Source organism: Gymnoscopelus microlampas (assembly GCF_963454915.1).
Source record: "Gymnoscopelus microlampas genome assembly, chromosome: 14".
Classification (NCBI taxonomy): Eukaryota; Metazoa; Chordata; class Actinopteri; order Myctophiformes; family Myctophidae; genus Gymnoscopelus; species Gymnoscopelus microlampas.
This window is the reverse complement of record NC_139951.1, coordinates 36803201-36820816: the sequence shown is the minus strand read 5'-3', so window position 1 is coordinate 36820816 and position 17616 is coordinate 36803201. Positions and strand designations below refer to the sequence as shown.

At 42.6% G+C, this 17616-nt stretch overlaps 1 protein-coding gene across 3 annotated transcripts in view; it reads right to left on the bottom strand.

The window, feature by feature from the left end:
- Positions 1 to 4041: 4041 nt before the first annotated feature.
- LOC311060996 (zinc finger MIZ domain-containing protein 1-like) overlaps positions 4042 to 17616 on the bottom strand; it is a 227418-nt gene continuing 213843 nt past the window's right edge. For all 3 annotated transcript variants that reach the window (XM_084079451.1, XM_084079452.1, XM_084079453.1), the window contains 16 exons: positions 17128 to 17345; positions 16289 to 16499; positions 15350 to 15649; positions 14425 to 14607; positions 13667 to 13744; positions 12656 to 12824; positions 11707 to 11848; positions 10789 to 10999; positions 9729 to 9834; positions 8971 to 9131; positions 8168 to 8235; positions 7745 to 7813; positions 7258 to 7502; positions 6724 to 6890; positions 5798 to 6184; positions 4042 to 4932 (listed from right to left, as the gene is read on the bottom strand). In XM_084079451.1, the coding sequence (XP_083935577.1) occupies positions 4825 to 4932; positions 5798 to 6184; positions 6724 to 6890; positions 7258 to 7502; positions 7745 to 7813; positions 8168 to 8235; positions 8971 to 9131; positions 9729 to 9834; positions 10789 to 10999; positions 11707 to 11848; positions 12656 to 12824; positions 13667 to 13744; positions 14425 to 14607; positions 15350 to 15649; positions 16289 to 16499; positions 17128 to 17345 (2823 nt within the window). In that variant the 3' untranslated portion in view covers positions 4042 to 4824. The remainder of the gene's footprint in view (positions 4933 to 5797; positions 6185 to 6723; positions 6891 to 7257; positions 7503 to 7744; positions 7814 to 8167; positions 8236 to 8970; positions 9132 to 9728; positions 9835 to 10788; positions 11000 to 11706; positions 11849 to 12655; positions 12825 to 13666; positions 13745 to 14424; positions 14608 to 15349; positions 15650 to 16288; positions 16500 to 17127; positions 17346 to 17616) is intronic.

Below are 17616 nucleotides of genomic sequence, written 5' to 3'. Positions count from 1 at the left end.
ATCTTTGAATATATATTTTTTTCAAGCGAACGTTTGTAATTCAATGTTTTGCTCACAATTCATGATTTTTCACGATAAAAAAAAAGCAGATCTACAAGCTCATCTCTATGAGCTTGTAGATCTGCTATTATTGAATAGCCTAAGAAATCTTAAAATGACAGAGCTGATGCGTTCCCGGTCTTATATGGATCGAACTGCGGATCCTAACTAGAGCGCATAATGTGGGGGTTAGTGTGAATAGTAAAGCACAATGACAGTAGCTTATGAGACGTTTTGGATTAGCTTGCCCAGAGAGAGAGAGAAGACGCCAGTTGTTTTGTACAAAAGAGGCCAGCGGTCAGATGGAGTTTCGGGAGGACACACACAGTTATAACCACTTTAAACCCTCTATACTTAGTAAACTAATACTTAGCTCTGTACTTTTTTACCCCCCCCCCCCCCCCCCCTCCCCCTCTACACCAAGTATCTTAGGTGAAAATAGCCGATCCACAAGCTCACAACACGTCGCAAAACACGACATATTGTGCGCTCGTAGATCGGGCTATTTCCCGCCGAAGAAGGTTCACCCCGGAACAGGGACGTTAGAGTTCATGTGGTTACGGTTTTTCGACAACCAAATCGTGAAAAGGACAAACGTTATCAAGATGATACAAAAATATTCACAATGATATTTACAGTACAATAGCTTTTCTTAAAAAATAATACATTTTGCATACTGAACAGCACTCTTCTGAAAAAAAAAGTGAAATTAAAAACAAAAACAAAAGAAAACACGAAACGACAAGAAAACGTGGCAAAAATAAAAAAAAATAGTCTGCTCCAATACTGCTTTACAAACCAAATCTTTAGAACAGAAGTGATGGATACACTGTCTTCCCCTACATCTTTGAAATCAATTACCTCCAATCACACACATACACGCATACACACGCGCACGCATACACACACACACACACACACACACACACACACACACACACATACACGCACGCAAAAGCAAACACACAGTCATTCCATTCCATTCACTCTCCCCTAAAACCTTAATTTGTTTCCCATCGCACAACTGTTATTTATGCCAAGCAGCCCGTCATGCGACAAGGGTATAAATTAGGCTCGACTTTGGTGATTGGTTGTTGAGCAGTTTGCCAAAGACGTTACAGATAGGTAAAATTTGCAGCAACAAAAAAAATATAAAGAGGAGGGAGGGGGGTGGGGGGGGGGGAACAAACATAAACATGACGTCTCCAGCAAAATACATAATAAATGTACTGCTGGTATCAGCATTATCCCTTCACTGTTAGTGTTAAATAAATCAGACTAAATCAGACAGAAATGAAAACAAAAAAACAAAACAAAAACCAATAAAAGACCTGTGGAAACAGCAACTGATAAAATAAAATAAAAAAAACACACTATCTTTTACCACTTGGAATATCACTATACAAGGGCTTGGCACACATGCACTTTGGAGACGACTTTAAACGATACATTGTTCGACAAGGGAGGAGAAATGCAACTTTGAAAAAAGCTTAATTGGGGGGACGTGAGCAACGGCATCTGATAGATAGACCAGTGGTTCTCAAAGTGGGTTCCATGAGGGACCCCTCAGGTGTCCTTCAGGGGTTTCCAGGGGGTCCCCCGGCTAAACGATTGATAGTTAGGACCCAAATGGACCCTTGAAGTTTTGTACACTCCGAGAGTGTATAAATGGAACCAAATAACATTATGGGTCCATTTCGGTTCCATTTGTACAGCCTCTCATGATGTGTTCACACTGGCAGCGACAAAGCTACATGCTACAGTAACCATTCAGTTTCAACAGAAGCCAGCGACAAGGCGACTTGCTATACACAGTATATAGCAACAATAATTTAAAAATAACATTTTGAAGCGTTTTTAGAATCGGCCTCAGCTAGCTTCATCAGACGCATGCTTGATGACGTCAGTGAGTGTGTTGATCAACACTTCAACAGCGTCCAGGCGACAGATTTACACTGTGTCGCTTTGTAGTTTTGTATCTCTTGTCGCTGCCAGTGTGAACGCAGCATCAGAGTTACAAGGGGTCCTTGAAATGAAAACGTTTTGAGCCCCACTGTGCGGTTCTCAAACATTTTCATGTCAAGGACCCTCAAAATGATATGCATTTGGTCGCGGAACCCCACCTGAAAATACGTAGTGCCAGGGACCCCCAGAAGCAAAGATTTGAGTTCAAAATGCTCGCTTTAAAAAAAAAAAAGATCTAAAGATTTGCACAAAATTTTGATATTTTTCAAAAATGGCAGATCTCAAGCTCATAGCGCGGCACTCCGTGCTGCGCTATGAGCTTGTAGATCTGCTATTTTTGAATAGCCAAACTATAAAATACAGTTAAAGTGGTTAAAATGATTGTGACACTAAATCAACAAATTTAGCTGGGGTACCCCCTGGCACCCTCCAAGGACCCCCCGGACTCCACTTTGAGAGCCAAGCGGGATAGCGATTAATAAGAACCCCCATTTCTCCCACAAATATCCCCGTTCTGGTCCACTTGAGGCCACTCCGTTGTTAGGGAAAGATGATAAATACATATAGGCTACTACAGTAAGAAGCAGTACACACACACACACAAAAAAAGAAATGCTATTCTCTGTCGGGATTAGAAAATGCCCATTTCAGCTTTCGTTATATCAGAGTCTCTCTCCCAGTAGATGGTTCGGTCGTAATATACTCTCCATTCCAGCCGTCGATCACCCCCTTCGAGAGGATCAAAAAGAAGATGGGATACGTCGCTTTGATTTTAACCCATTAAGACCAGGAATGCATCATTTGGCTATTCAAAAATAGCAGATCTACAAGCTTGTAGATCTGCTATTTTAGAAAAATCGTTAAAATTTGTGCAAATCTTTGAAAATATATATTTTTAAAGGGAACATTTTTTACTCAAATCTTTGCTTCCGGGGGGGTCCCTCGAACACTGGAACAACATATTTTGAGATGCGGCCAAATACATAATCATTTTGGGGGTCCTTGACATGAAAAAGTGTTTAACTGTTAGGATTTAGAAGACATTTTGTAGAATCCCCCAGAAGCAAAGAGCTTCTGAGAGATTCTCGGTGGCGTGCTATGAGCTTGTATATCTGCTATTTTTTGAATAGCCAAAGAAATCTTAAAATGACACACAGATAGATGTGTTCCCGGACTTAAAGGTTTAACAAAAACCTACACATCATCACACATAGCAGTTGTGGAGAAAGTGGAGGCTGGTTATCCCCAGAGGCTGGTTATCCCCAAGTGGAGGCTGGTTATCCCCCCCTCTCCAACCCAGACTTTGAACTCTGTTCAAAGTCTGGGTTGGAGAGGGTGGGGGGAGGGGGGGAGGGAGGGAGTCAAAGGTGGTGGTGTCACTTGCAAATGGTGTCACTTGCTTTTTTTTTGCATCGCCGTGATCTCTTGTGCTTTACATCACTGGTTCTCAACCTGGGGGGGGTCTGTGAGTGAGTGAGGAGGCGTTACGGGGTCTCTAACTCAATGGAACCAAATGGACCCTTATTATTATGGGTTCATTTGGTCCCATTATGTACACTCTCAAAGTTAAAATTAAACAAAAAAAAAACATTTACAGTGTAGACTGGAGGGGTTCCAGAGATCAAATGGGGCTGGGTGGGGTCCGTGGCCTAATAATGCATACGAAACTGGGGGTTCCTTGAAATGATAAGAGGGAGTTCCAAGGGGTTCCCCAGCTAAATTACAGATAGTTAGGAACCAGAATGGATGCTTTCAGATCTGTGACTCTTGAGAGTGTACAAATGGAACCAAATGGACCCGTTAGGGTCCATTTGGTTCCATTTGTACACTCTCAAGGTCCTTACACACCGGCGAAAATAGCGAATATACGCAAAATTCGGACTCGTTCCGAATAATTAAAAGACGTTTTTTCGCTTCGCTTTTTCGCTTTTTCGCTCCATGTACGGAGCCATTGACTTTATAAGGTTTTAAAAAAAAACGCATTATTCGCACGAAAAAATCGCCCCGGTGTGTAACAACCTTCAGAGTTATGGGGGAGTCTGTGGCCCTAAAAAACAAAAAAAAAACTGGGGGTCCTTGAACAAAAACAAACAAACTTTGAGAACCACTGCTTTCCATGATGAGTGGCTTACAAAACAGTGCTACCTACCCAGGCTTGGAGAAACAGGGTGCAGTGACAGAGGGAAGGCGGTGGGTGGGGCTTTGCAGATGGGAGAACAACGTAGAGTAGACGATAATGCATACTGGCCAGATAGCGCAGATTATTATTTATTTTTTCCTTTTTTTTTTGTCAGTTCTTTTTCTGTTTTATACAATGGATTCCTTTTTCTTCTTCTAAAAAAAAAAAAGGAAAATAAAATGTGAATAAAAAAGAAAATGCTACAACACTTTAGTTTTTCTCCTAAATGTGCACACAAACACGTGTGACGTTTAAAAAAAACAAAAACAAAAACAAACAAAACAAAACAAAACAAAAAACGACAACTGAATATAGCTGCACAGTTCAAAAAAAAGGTATCGCCGCCGCGCTAGCTAGCTAGCGCCTTTGAGTTTTTCAAAACCTCGTTCAGTCAGTCTGTGCTGGCGAATCAAAACTGTACAAGAGGAAGAAGAGAGAGGGAGTGCATCTTTGTGTTTTTATCAAGTACTGAGAGTGCTGCCCGGGGCTCACAGGGAAAATGCCTGGGCATTCGGAGGAGAAGTTTTTATATCTGTGTGTGTGTGTGTGTGTGTGTGTGTGTGTGTGTGTGTGTGTGTGTGTGTGTGTGTGTGTGTGTGTGTGTGTGTGTGTGTGTGTGAGTGTCGTGTGTCTGAATTGCCTCAGTTGTTTTCAAAGAGGGACAGGAGGTCATCGTTGCTATTGCTGGGGAGGTCCGGGGGGTCCAGGTACGACAGCAGCTCGTCCGGGTTCGCGAGCTCCGGGAGAAGCTATACGGACGGAGGAGAGGGAGGGGAGACGTTAGAAATCATCGCTTCTTAAGACCATCATCTACCGCCAAGTCAAGTAAACATAGTAAAAAACCGAGTGGTAAACCAATGAATAGCAAAAAATTGCACATCTACAAGCTTGTAGATCTGCTGTTTTCGGTATTTCTGAGAATGCTGACAATTTTGACATTTTTGAAAATGTTAAAAAAAAAATCTGCTGTTGCATCCCACTGGTTCACCCGCCAGTGAGGAGCCCCCACCGGGAGGACACAGCCTCCGTCCTACTATTTTGGTCGTTTTAGTTAATTGCCGCTGACATGCGCTGCTTGCACCAACCAGTGTTGATTTCGTCGACTAAAACTATGACGAAAAATGTTCGTCGACTACCTTTTTTTCACTGACAAAAACTAAAGCTATGATGACTAAAACTAAAGACTAAATATATTGACAATTTTGTCAACAAATAAAAACAAGACTAAAATGTTAGGGAGGGACTAATGGAGAAGAGATCCAGTAGAACTAAAAGACAAGTCATTTTATGTTTGGTTGCGCTCGGGTGTTGCGCTCTGAAAATAGCAGATCTACAAGCTCACAACGTGTCGCAGCGCGACGCGTTGTGAGCTTGTAAATCGGCTATTTTCAGCATGCAACCAAGTGGAAAATCAGCCATTAGGACGGCATCAAGGCAGCGCCAAAATACATTTTAGTCGACTAAATCAACTGTAGATTTAGTCGACTATAATCTTATGATATTTAGTCGAATAAAACTAGACAAAAACTAAAACATTTCTAAAACTTTGCCATGACTAAAATATGACTAAAACTTAATCGACCATTTGCTGCAACAGCACTGGCACCAACTCACATCTAAGGAAGGCTCGGGCATGTCCGACCCCGCTTGGCTGTCCAAGCTGTTGGAGGGGTTGAAGGACAAGTCCCCGTGTGGATGGCTGTTGGGACCAGACTGCTGCTGTTGCTGCTGCTGCTGTTGCTGCTGTTGCTGCTGCTGTTGTTGCTGTTGTTGCTGCTGTTGTTGTTGTTGTTGCTGTTGTTGTTGTTGTTGCTGTTGTTGATGTTGTTGTTGTTGTTGTTGCTGCTGTTGCTGCTGAGGAGTTGGAGGCTGTCGCGAGGACTGCGGAGGCCCGCCGTGGTGTAGCTGCTGCCCCGAGTGGTTGCCGTGGTGCGGGGAGGCGTGTTGCAAGCTCTGTTGCAAGGAGCTGTGAGGCTGGTCAGTGCTGGCAGGATGAGGTATCTGAGAGGAGGGAGAAAACTGTCAAAAAGATGCTATTAAAAGCTGCAAGTCGTATAGCTTTCTTTTGTTTGTATTGAGTGAATTGTTGTGTTGTTATTTTTTACCAATCTGTATGGTAGAGCACTTTAATACAATATAACTGACAACTGCAGTGGTTGTGTTTGGTCTTAACTAAACTAGGGCTGTCCAAACTTTTTTCAAAGGGGGCCATATTTGAAAATATGAAAATAATATGTCCAGGCTGGACTTTGTACAAGTCTGGTCTACCTGAGACTTTTATATCCTGTGTTCTGGTAGGACACCTACTGGTTGACAAGTGCTATTGCACGAAGCTCAAGCCCAAACAGGCTTTCTACTGTATAATATTAGCTCAGCAGTATAAATGTTGGCGCTCACGCGGGGGACCTGCGTTCAAATACCAGGAAGGACATGAAAGTCATGGAGTTACGCGCCTTTAAGAAATAAGCACAGAACAAAGAGATACTAAAAGCACAGGAGCCACTGCGTAGATTTACAAGCAAAAAGGGGAAAAAACTCACTGAGTCTGGCATGTTGTGAGAGAGTGGCTTGTCGTGAGCCATCAGGCTGCTGGGCATGTCAGGCGGATGTGACAGCTGGGGGGGACCGTGCATGAAGTCGTTCATCGACGTACCACCAGGGTTGCCATGTGGGAAATCAAAGTTCCCGTGCCCCTGGTAACTGTTGCCTGCAAAATAAAAAAATAAAAAAACAAGAGTCAATACACGTCCCAAGACGTCAGTATATCTTTTGAAGGACTTTGTTACTTTCTTACTCATCTAAACGTCCACACAGTACATGTGTGACACACAATCTTCAAAGTCATTGCTGAGTGTTCGGGTTTAGGTCAGTCTTAGTCGACTAAATATCAAAAACATAGTTTTTTAGTCTTAGTGTTAGTCAACAAAATTAACACTGCGTCTCAGAGATAATTAAAACATATGGATGGACCTAAATGAATGAAAATCAGATGGGGGTCCGTGGTGGCCTAATGCATATCAAACTGGGGGTCCTTGAAAGTGAGAAGGTTTGATCAACACTGTATAATAGCCCACCTTGGTTGCCGTATTCGTTGTTGTTGCCGCCCTGTTGGCTGGGCAACGACGGATAGGGCGAGGGCCCGGGTCCGAGCTGGGCTATCATTTCCATCACATTGGGCATGATCATCTGGCTGGGGCTCATAGTCTTAAACCTCTTGGCCAGCGGTCCATCTGGATCCTCTTTGATGTGGATGTCTGACTTAATGGCCACCGGCCGCCAGCTACATGTCGGGTCGATCGTCACCTCCTCAAATTCGGAGCTGGGGAGAGAAAGACAAACAGATGGAGGTCTCAATGAATTGGTGAAACTAGCTGTGAGTCGACAGCACTACCGACTGCACCACCGTGCCCCCGAGAACCACTGGTATAGACTAATGTCCTCCAAGTACAATGATGATGTGAACTGCACTAAGTACTGTGATAATGTACGCGTACAGAGGGTAATGCATAACTGAATGGGCATCACACTAGTAAGAAGTTGTAAAAGTATGTTGTAACTTACTTTTGAATAGCGTTCAAGATTCCCCACATGTACTGGTCCACTTCCAGGCCCTCTAATAATGCTGTTTTACTGTGGAAGAGAGGAATGAAGGGAGACAGATGAGACGGACATTATACAACACTTTATTCTACTTTCTATGCTCTAATTCTCCATCTATCTTTTAACTGCATTGATGGGCCTGCGCAATTAAGAACTTCACCCATGTTACTTGTAATGTGATGTGACAATAAAGTTTGATTCCGATTCTGATTCTGTGCTTCCAAACTGTCAGAACCAAACTTTATGTTCATGAGGAGGAGATCTTGTTACTGAACAAACACTCTCTAGGAATGATTACTATCGAAGTTCTATACAATTTTAACAAAAAAAAATAAAAATATCACTTTTACAGCACCGTTAAGTATCACAGCTGGAAACACTTACTTGCATACAGGACACCGCCACGTCCCCCGCTCACAGTTCAGTTGTAAATATGATTCCAAATCGAAGCACTGCAAGAAGGAACAAACCAAACACACACCATCACATCACACATCCAGCAAAAATATTCCTCACACCAGTGCTTCTCAAAGTGAGCTTATAGATCTGCTATTTTTAAAAGATTTTTACACATTTTATACAGTACATGTGAAATATGAAATGGGACCTTCTGCATAATGAGTACCTTTACTCTTGGTACTTTAAGTACATTTTGATACCAATACTTTTGTACTTTTACTCAAGTACATTCAGGACTTTTACTTGTAACAGAGTATTTCTATATTGCAGTATTGATACTTAAGTAAAACATTTGAGTACTTTTTCCACCACTGCCCAGGGGTCTAGCACATTGCGAAACGGGGATAGACTCCCGCGGTCCCACACTCTGGCTGATACCAACAATAAGCTTCTCCGACCTACTTACTTATACTTCAGATATTTTCCCCCCAAAATTAAAACAACTTTTTCAGGTGGGGGGGTCCGCGTATCAATTTTAAGGTCCTTGACATGAAAATGTTTGAGAACCAGTGACTCAGACCACACAGACAGTCTGGGAAAACTGTTGCAAATCCACAAGCTCACAAACAACGCAATGACGTGTTAGATCGGCTATTTTCCACAAAGATATTTAGCATAGAGCGAAAAAAACAGAAAATACATTAGTACAGAGCCCTGAGGGACTCCGCTCAACAACGCATGGGGCGTTTAAGTGGTTAAGCGGGTTAAAATGTTGAACGTCCACTCGCCTGCACGTGTTTGCAGTCGTGTCCTCTGGCTGGAAGCTGTATCCGTCGGAAGGTGATGGGACATTTGAGGGAGACCTTGATGGCTGTCTGCTCCACGCCGTCCTCTCCGTTGAGCGAGGCGCCGCCCGAGGACGCTGCTACGCTGCTGAAGTTCCTCTTGACTGCAGGGAGGGGAAAGGGGGGAGGGAGTGTGGGGAGAGAGATGGTTTGTCGGTTGCTAATAGGCTAATATACATAAGAACACTTCAAAAAGGACACTTTTAAACACACAAGGTGTGATGGTCGGGTTATTACAACCCATTCAAACCGGGAAAGCATCCGCGCCATTTTAGATTTTAGCTATTCAAAAATAGCAGATCTACAAGCTCATTCGTGCCGCGCTATGAGCTTGTAGATCTGCTATTTTTTTTAAACATGAAAATGTGTGCAAATCTTTGAATATATATTTTTTAAAGCGAATATTCTTCTCAACTCAAATCTTTGCTTCCGGGGGTCCCTGGAACTAAATATTTTGAGATGAGGGTCCACGGCCCCTTGTGGGGGTCCTTCACATGAAAAGGTTTGAGCACCACTCATGTAGCAACATAATTTTTTTTTTAGGATTTTAGAAGACTTAAAAAAAAAAATCGGCCTCAGGTCTTAATGGGATAAATAACTCAAACAAAATAATGAGCTCATGGCTTATAGATCGCCTGTTTTTGGCACACGAAGCCCTTGAACGATGAAGCCTGAACGGGGCTTTGGCACGTAGTCCGTACCTTTGGTGATGCAGTGCTCTGCAGGCAGAAGCCTCTTCTTCAGTAGGCCCTGCAGGACCGAGCGAACCGAGGGCCGGTGCACCAGCTGAAGCACGAACAAGTGAGACTGTGGAGAGAAATCAAACATCAACATCATCATCATCATCTTCATCACTACCGTCATTATCCAAAAGATCCACAAAAATAAAAGTGGGTCATACTGTATATCATGTGGATCTGGTATATTGTAATCTTTGGTATCCAACTTCTGTTTGTGCTTGTATCATCGAGGCCTTCCTATGTGGACCTACAGTACCGAGGCGTTTTTCTATTTTTACCTCATGTGGACTATGTCACTAGCACGTAAGACTATGGGCCCTATTTTGCAAAAGTTGCTATCTTCGGACACCAGCCTTATCCCTTAAAACACCAGCGCTACACCTTACATTATGCATATGTGTGGTTTGGGCGTTAACAATAATAAAACCAATCGCCGTGCCAGATGCCATTGCCTTTAAGAGAAGACTGAGCAATGCCATTATCCCCCATTAACCAACTGTCTGTTTACTTAAGGTATTGTTAATGTATGGTTTATGTTCCGTCCTGTGATGTATGTATGTATGTATGTATTTACTGTTGGTGTAAAAAATCAATAAAAACAATTTAATAATAATAATCCCCCATTAACCATTGTAAGATACTGTTTAGGGACAGTGCCAGCTCCCTAGTGCGTAATTCACGGGTAGTGGGTAGTGCCAACGGGTAAGGCACCGGCACTATTGAAAATAGGGCCCTTGATGTCTATACCTTTCTAGTGCTGTATCTCTTGTACTGAACCTACTGCTTTTCTTGTGCACCTTATGTCTAACCTAATGTACATCCCTGCTACTTTTTTATGCTATATGTAAAAATGTATACATCTTTGATTATTCTTTTGTCCTGTTTCTTTACTGTGTTTTTCTCCTTGCACTCCCTTTCTCTGCCCCCCCCTTTCCTGAAAACTACAAATGATTAAACAAATTCACCCACTTTTTTTACACCTGAAAAACTGTGATATTATATTGTGTGTGCTACTACTCACACAGCAGCAGGCGGTGACGGTGATCTGGATGGTGTTGCGTCCCGGTTGGCACACGTGCTTCAGGTGCAAGGGTTTATGGGAGGTCTTGTTGTCGCCCCGCTCGATGGTGAGGGGCGTGGCGTTGACGCTGACCTGGACGGAGGCGGGCCAGTTGGTGTTCATCTGGCGGTCCTCATGGTGGTAGCACTTGAACTGCAGCTCAAGATCCGATCTGCACAAGATTCAAAAAAATAAAATAAACTGTTATGCCTGATTTGGAGGCCTTTAAGGTGCCCTGTGTGATGATAGGTGTGTTCATGAAATAACTGGGTACACTGTATATATATCGTCAACTACTTTCACTATCAAAATATGTATATAAAAAAAAGACATAAAATAAATAGCCGATCTACAAGCTTTTCGCTAATTTTCTGTGACACTCGATGAAGTAAAACATGAAAGGTTGAAATATGGAGTTACAGGGTTTCTGCCTGTAAGCGATGACATACACAGTACATGGAGTATCTGGTGCCAGTTTTACCAATGGACCAATTTAAACTTTTTTCATGTCAAGGACCCCCAAATTAATATGAATTTAGCATCTGAAAATATTTAGATGCAACCCCCATACAAGATTTGTTTCCAAGATAAAAAAAAAAGTGTATATAGGGTTACGTTAGAGTGGTTAAACTGATTTTGATGGTATATTAACTAATTTACCCCTGGCCCCTGGAACCGCTACAAGGACCCATGGGGGTCCCCAGGGACACCAGGGGAGTGTACAGTGTAGATTGGAGTCCCAAAGATTAAAAAAGGTGTATTAAATGGGGGTCCGTGGCCTAATAATGCATATCATACTTCAAATAAAAACAGGCTGAGAGAAACACTAGGTGTACTAATATGCGTAATAGCCTTCGGGTGGCGCTGTTTGTTCTCTACCTCCACATGAGGGTCTGGTGCACGGAGGGCCGTAGGTGGAAGACGTGGTTGCTGACGGCCAGGTTGTGCTCTAGCCTGAAGGGCTCCAGGACCACGCCGTCCCGCACCGGGAACGTCAGCCGCAGCTCCTCATTAGGGTTGGCTGTGGGAGGAGGAGAGAAGGAGAGAGGAGACAGGATCAAACCGTGGCCTACTTTCTGTTAGGAAAGGATTCAGCCCCGAAGGCAGAACGCAGAATGAATCATGTTTCTTTTTGTTTTTTTTGTCATCAAAGTATGTATTTATTTTCCAACAAATAACATAAAAGACAAAGACCAAAAACACAACAGAAAAATACAAATAAAAATAAAAAACAGACAGAATTAATCATGTTTTTGAGTATTTCCAACTCTTACTTCTACTCCACTACATCTCAGAGGTGAACATTGTAATTGTTACTCCACTACAGTTATATGAACACTACAAGTTACTTTGTAGATTCTGATTATTATTACCAAAATACGTCAGTCCTATACACTTTGGCTATTTGAAAATAGCCGATTTATAAGCTCACAACGTGTCACTTTGCGACGCGTTGTGAAAAAAGATTTGTATACATTTTGATAACTTGAAATGGGACATTCTGCATAATGAGTACTTTAACTTTTGGTGCCAATACTTTTGTACTTTTAATAAGTAAATGTTGAATACAGGACTTTTACTTGTAACTGATTTCTAGATTGTGGTATTGATACTTTTACTTCAGTAAAACATTTCAGTACTTTTTCCACCACTGAGAAATTGTAAGAACATATTTACATGTGAATATTAACATTTAAATATTAACATGTTCATGTCTACTTTTAGTTTTTAGGTTTTTTTAACACTACAGCAAAGTTACACAATTCAAATTTATTCTGGCAAGCTACCAGGACCTTCAGGTGGTCTTTGGGTGTTCAGAACCACTCACCTGGAGGAGGAGGAAGTGCAGAGATATTTGGTTTGATGTCGGGGGGGAAGGGGGGCTTGACGTCCTGGTTTGGTGACAGATATGGAGGAATATTACTTCCGGGGGTCATGGGTGGCGTCGGGTTGCCTGGCACTGGGGAGTGAGGGTAGCCACCCACCGGTCTGGGCGGCTGCAATGGATGCAGAGGTGAAAAGACAACATTATTTCCTATATCTCAGAGGTTTCAAGGACGCCCAATTTGATATTCATTCCCCCGGAAACCCAATCTCTACTGTCAATTCTACAGTGTTCATTTAACTCTGACAGTGTACAAACCCATTTGTACACTGTCAGAGTTACAGACCCGTAAGTGTCCATTTGGACCCCTGGTGGTCCCCGGATCTGACCTTGAGAAACAGTTCTGTATCTTCAGTAACGTATGTACAATAATACCATGTTGTGACCAAACTGAGATGCCAGCTGTGGTAGAGTTAATCATTAAAGGTAGGGTAAGTGATTTACTTTGGTGTTAAATAGCTCTATATTGTGATAGTACTCATTGCTATAGAGTGTTTGTTCAGTAAAAGGAGTCTCTCCCATGTCTCTCCAGCTCTTTAATAAACAGAAAATGCATTTCAGTGCTCTCTGCTGATTGGCTTAAATTTTGTCACATACCTGAAAATGTACTATATTCTCTTTACTAAAGAGCTAGAGAGACCCATGTGACCGAACAAACGCTCTGTAGCAATGATTACTATCAGAATATAGTACTTTAACCTTTTAACTCTCTCAGTGCCACAAAACGAGTTATCCCGAGTTTTTTCTGAATGACCTCAGTGCCAAGAACGAAAAATATTTTTTTTTTTTTTTTTTTTTTTTTAAAGAATGTTCAGAACCCAAGATATCGTGATCCGAAGATTTGCTGCTCCATTCACTTCTTGTTTAACTTATTACTGAAAAAGGCCTTTTTATTTCATTGGCACTGAGAGAGTTAACAAAAAAAATAATGTAATGTTTCTTTAATGAACTTACCCCATTCATACTGCCTTGGCTGTACTGATATCCACTCCCAGAGAAGTTGTTGGCTTGGCCATTAAAAGGTGGCTCTTGCTGTAATTGGAAGAAACACAAATGATCTTGGTTAATGACTCTGAGATACGGTGCATATTATTTAGCAAAAATCCCCAAGGAAAGGCACCTTGCATAAAGACCCTGCATACTTAGAGCAACTTCAATGCATACAGTACATGTCATGCATGCAATCCACCAGCTTTGCCAGGTTTCAGAGTGGGAAACCCTACTGGTGCCAGCCATGCCACTGTGGATAACAGTGCCTACCAAATGGCATATACCATTGGTTCTCAAAGTGGGGTCCGGGGGACCCCCAGGGGTCCTTGGAGGGGTACCAGGGGGTCCCCAGCTAAATGTAGTTAATATCGTGTCACAATTATTTTCACCACTTTAACCATATTTTATAGTTTGGCTATTCAAAAATAGCAGATCTACAAGCACATGTGTGATTGTATAACTGCTATTTTTGAATAGCCAAACTATAAAATCGTGTAAACTTTGAATATATATATTTTTAACTCAAATCTTTGCTTCTGGGGGTCCCTGGAACAAATTGTTTTGAGATGGGGGTCCGCGGCCAAATACGTATCATTTTGGGGATCCTTGACATGAAAAAGTTTGGAGAACCACTGGCATATATACAAACACTTTACCAATGCCAAGGACCAAAAACCACTAGCATGGACATAAACACAGAGCAATGCATGGTGCTGTCTTACCTTGTAGTACTGGCCCATGGCTCCACTGGGTGGGGGGTACTGGCCCTGTATCTGCTGACCAGGCATCCTCTGGCCGGGGTAGTTGGGGGATGGCAGCGGCCTGGAGGCATTAGGGGCGGGGTACTGCCCCTGCTGGCTAGGAAACTGGCTGTTTGGTCCATACTGCTGTCCACCATAGTTAGGCTGGGGGAGAGGGGGGCATGACGATAACTGTTAACCACTTAATGCCCTGTATGCTTAAAATAGCTTATCTACAAACTCACTTGCAGATCTGCTATTCATTTTTTTTAAATATATTTGTTGCATTTCCTAAGTCACTTTTTGTTAAAATTGACATTTTTGGGTCAAATTGACATTTTTGGGTCAAATTGACATTTTGCCTAGCTCTACTCTCCTAACACTGATGCATCATTGTGCCTTATTGCCTGTGTCCTAAGCCAATCAGAATGCTTTTCATTCCAAAATAGGCAGAAAGTCAATTTCTGCCTAAGTTTTGACTTACGGTAGGCAGAAATGATTTTGAAAGTAACAAGCAATCTGATGCTTGAGAACATTGGCAATAAGGCAGGATGAATCAGCAGTGTTCGGAGAGTAGAGTTAAACAGATATAAATAAAGGCAGATAAACATGACTTAGGCAAAATTAGTTTTTTACTTTCTGCCTAAGTCACCTAGATGAATTAGTGATTTTTTGTTTTGTCTCTCCTGAAAAGCTTAAAAATATGAGTTAGGGAATTACGCTATGAGGCTAATTTGTTTTTTATCTATTGAATATATTTTTTTTAAATGTCACCTATAATGACATGTCCAAAGGAATGATGCCACCATGAACTTGGTTAAAATTCTCAGTATAAACGCTATTCTTCAACCAACCTCAACATTTGGCTAGAATGTACACAAGTGTTTGAATGGAGACGTAAGCTCACCTCCCCCGGGTACGGCCTCTTCATGCCCTGCATGCCCATGCCTTGGGGGGGCCCTCGGGGTCCCGCGTAGCCTTGCTGGGGCATCCTTTGGCCGCCGTGGCCCCCGAATGGCCCCCCCATGCCTTGGCCCCCCCTGGGCTGGTTCATTCCCATGGGGGGGCCGCCGCCCATGTTGGAAGGGTTCATGCCGCCGCCCATGCTGCCGGGGAGGTTCTGGGGGCCGCGCGGACCCCCTGGCCCCTGGTTCATGAACTGACTGCTGTACGCCTGGTTGGGTCCCATCTGGAAAGAGGAACTCATCTGGAAGACAAAAGACATATAAGCTCAATAAGACACTTCATTTTTTCGTCCAAATGGGACCCTTATGGGTCTGTAACTCTTTGCTAGAGTCCTACCGTAGACCAGTGATTCTCAACCTGTGGGTCGGGGGCCCACTGGTCGGGTGTGAGGATATTGTAAGTGGCCCCCCAACTAATTAGCATGATGATATAACTTTTTTTTTTATCAAGGTATTGAGTTATCATTGTGATACAGATAAATAGGAACTTAATGTTAATTTCATTGATTCAAGCCAGAACACAAATAAACACGACTTTCAAACACTTTCAAGATTTTCAAGAGGACCAGAAAAGGTTAAGAACCACTGGTATAGACCACATCAGAATGTTTGTAAACAAACTTGTAGGGTGGAATTTCCGGGTAGAATGTCTATGGATATTAAATGTAATAGTGTACTGTTCTTCCAGATATAATTGGTTAATGAATAATACTCTGTCTGTATATTACTGCTCCAATGTGACGCTGCCAGGCGTCATCTACCCAGAAAAATACATTTGTGGTTGTAGTGATGTTATGATTTGGTCTATGGTTCCTTTGAAATCAGGTTGAGAACCAGTGATCTAGCTTTAGTTGTGCGTGTGTGTGTCTCTCTCTCCTTACCGGTCCATATTGGTTCATGTCCTGCTTGTTCTGCGTCTCCTGCTGCATGGCGGCCACGGTGGCCGTAGCGGTCGCGGTGGCCGTGGCGGCTGCTGCGGCCACCGCGGCGGCGGCAGCAGCGGCAGCGGGCTGGGTGAAGTCCCCGGGACCACGGGAGTGCTGGGGCATGCCCATCCCACCGGGCCCAGAGTTCGGCCCTCCGGGGCCGTAACTGCAAACAAAGAACAACATGAACGGTTATATATATATCCATATTTTAAGTTTTTGTGGGGGGGGGTTTTCTTCGTAAATTAACGCCGTACTTGATCATGCTACAGTGTCACACAAAAGCATCAAAAGTAGCAGATCTACAAGCTCGAAACGCGGCCATCTGCCATTTTCGAATTTGAATCCTGAAAAGTAACAGTTTTGGATGTATGAGGTTTTCAACCGACTGAAACGACAACAACGTTATATTGACGCAATCAATATACATTGGTGGAAGAAGTACTCAAATAAAAGTATCATTACCACAATGCAAAACTACTCTGTTACAAGTGAAGAGCCTGTATGCAAAATGTTGCTAAGTAAAAGTAAAAGTAGCACAGAAGTATTGCCATTAAAATCAAGATATTCTTCTGTCAGGACAACTCATGAATGGATGAAATATTTTTATTTAATATAAATTTAGAAATACATTTATTTTGGTTTGGCGATGAATTGGATCTGCTTTTATAGGTACTCTATTTATAAATATATCTATCTATCTATAAATAGTTTTGCCCAAAAGTTGGGCTATTATGACATGCCCATAATAATATCTTCCCATTCTCTGTCTTAAAGTGTCTGGAACAACTTACTTGCCACCAAAGCCTCCCCCACCAGGGTAGTTGGGTCTTCCGTACATGCCCTGCTGCATGTAGGCCTGGTTGTTGTTGCCTTTGTTGGGGAACTGCTGCTGCGGACCCCCAGGGAACTGAGGGGAGTTCATGCCCGGGTTGTTCCCCGACATCCCCGAACCCATGGGGTTTCCCCCGGGGTTCATGTTCTGGCTGTTCACCATGGGATTCCCCAGCACCTATTGGGAGAGATTACATTACATTACAGATACATTGCTATAGGTTTAAAATGGATAGTAAGTACATTTCTCTCTGTTTCTACAGCATGCGGTAGATGTACTGTAGGTACACAGTGGTAAGTATCGATACTGCAATGTAGAAATACTCTGTTACAAGTAATAGTCCGGAATTCAAAATTTACTTGAGTAAAAGTACAAAAGTATTAGCATCAAAATGTAAAAAAAAAAAAGGATTTGGGGGAAATTACAATTTTTTTCCCCCCAAACTAGT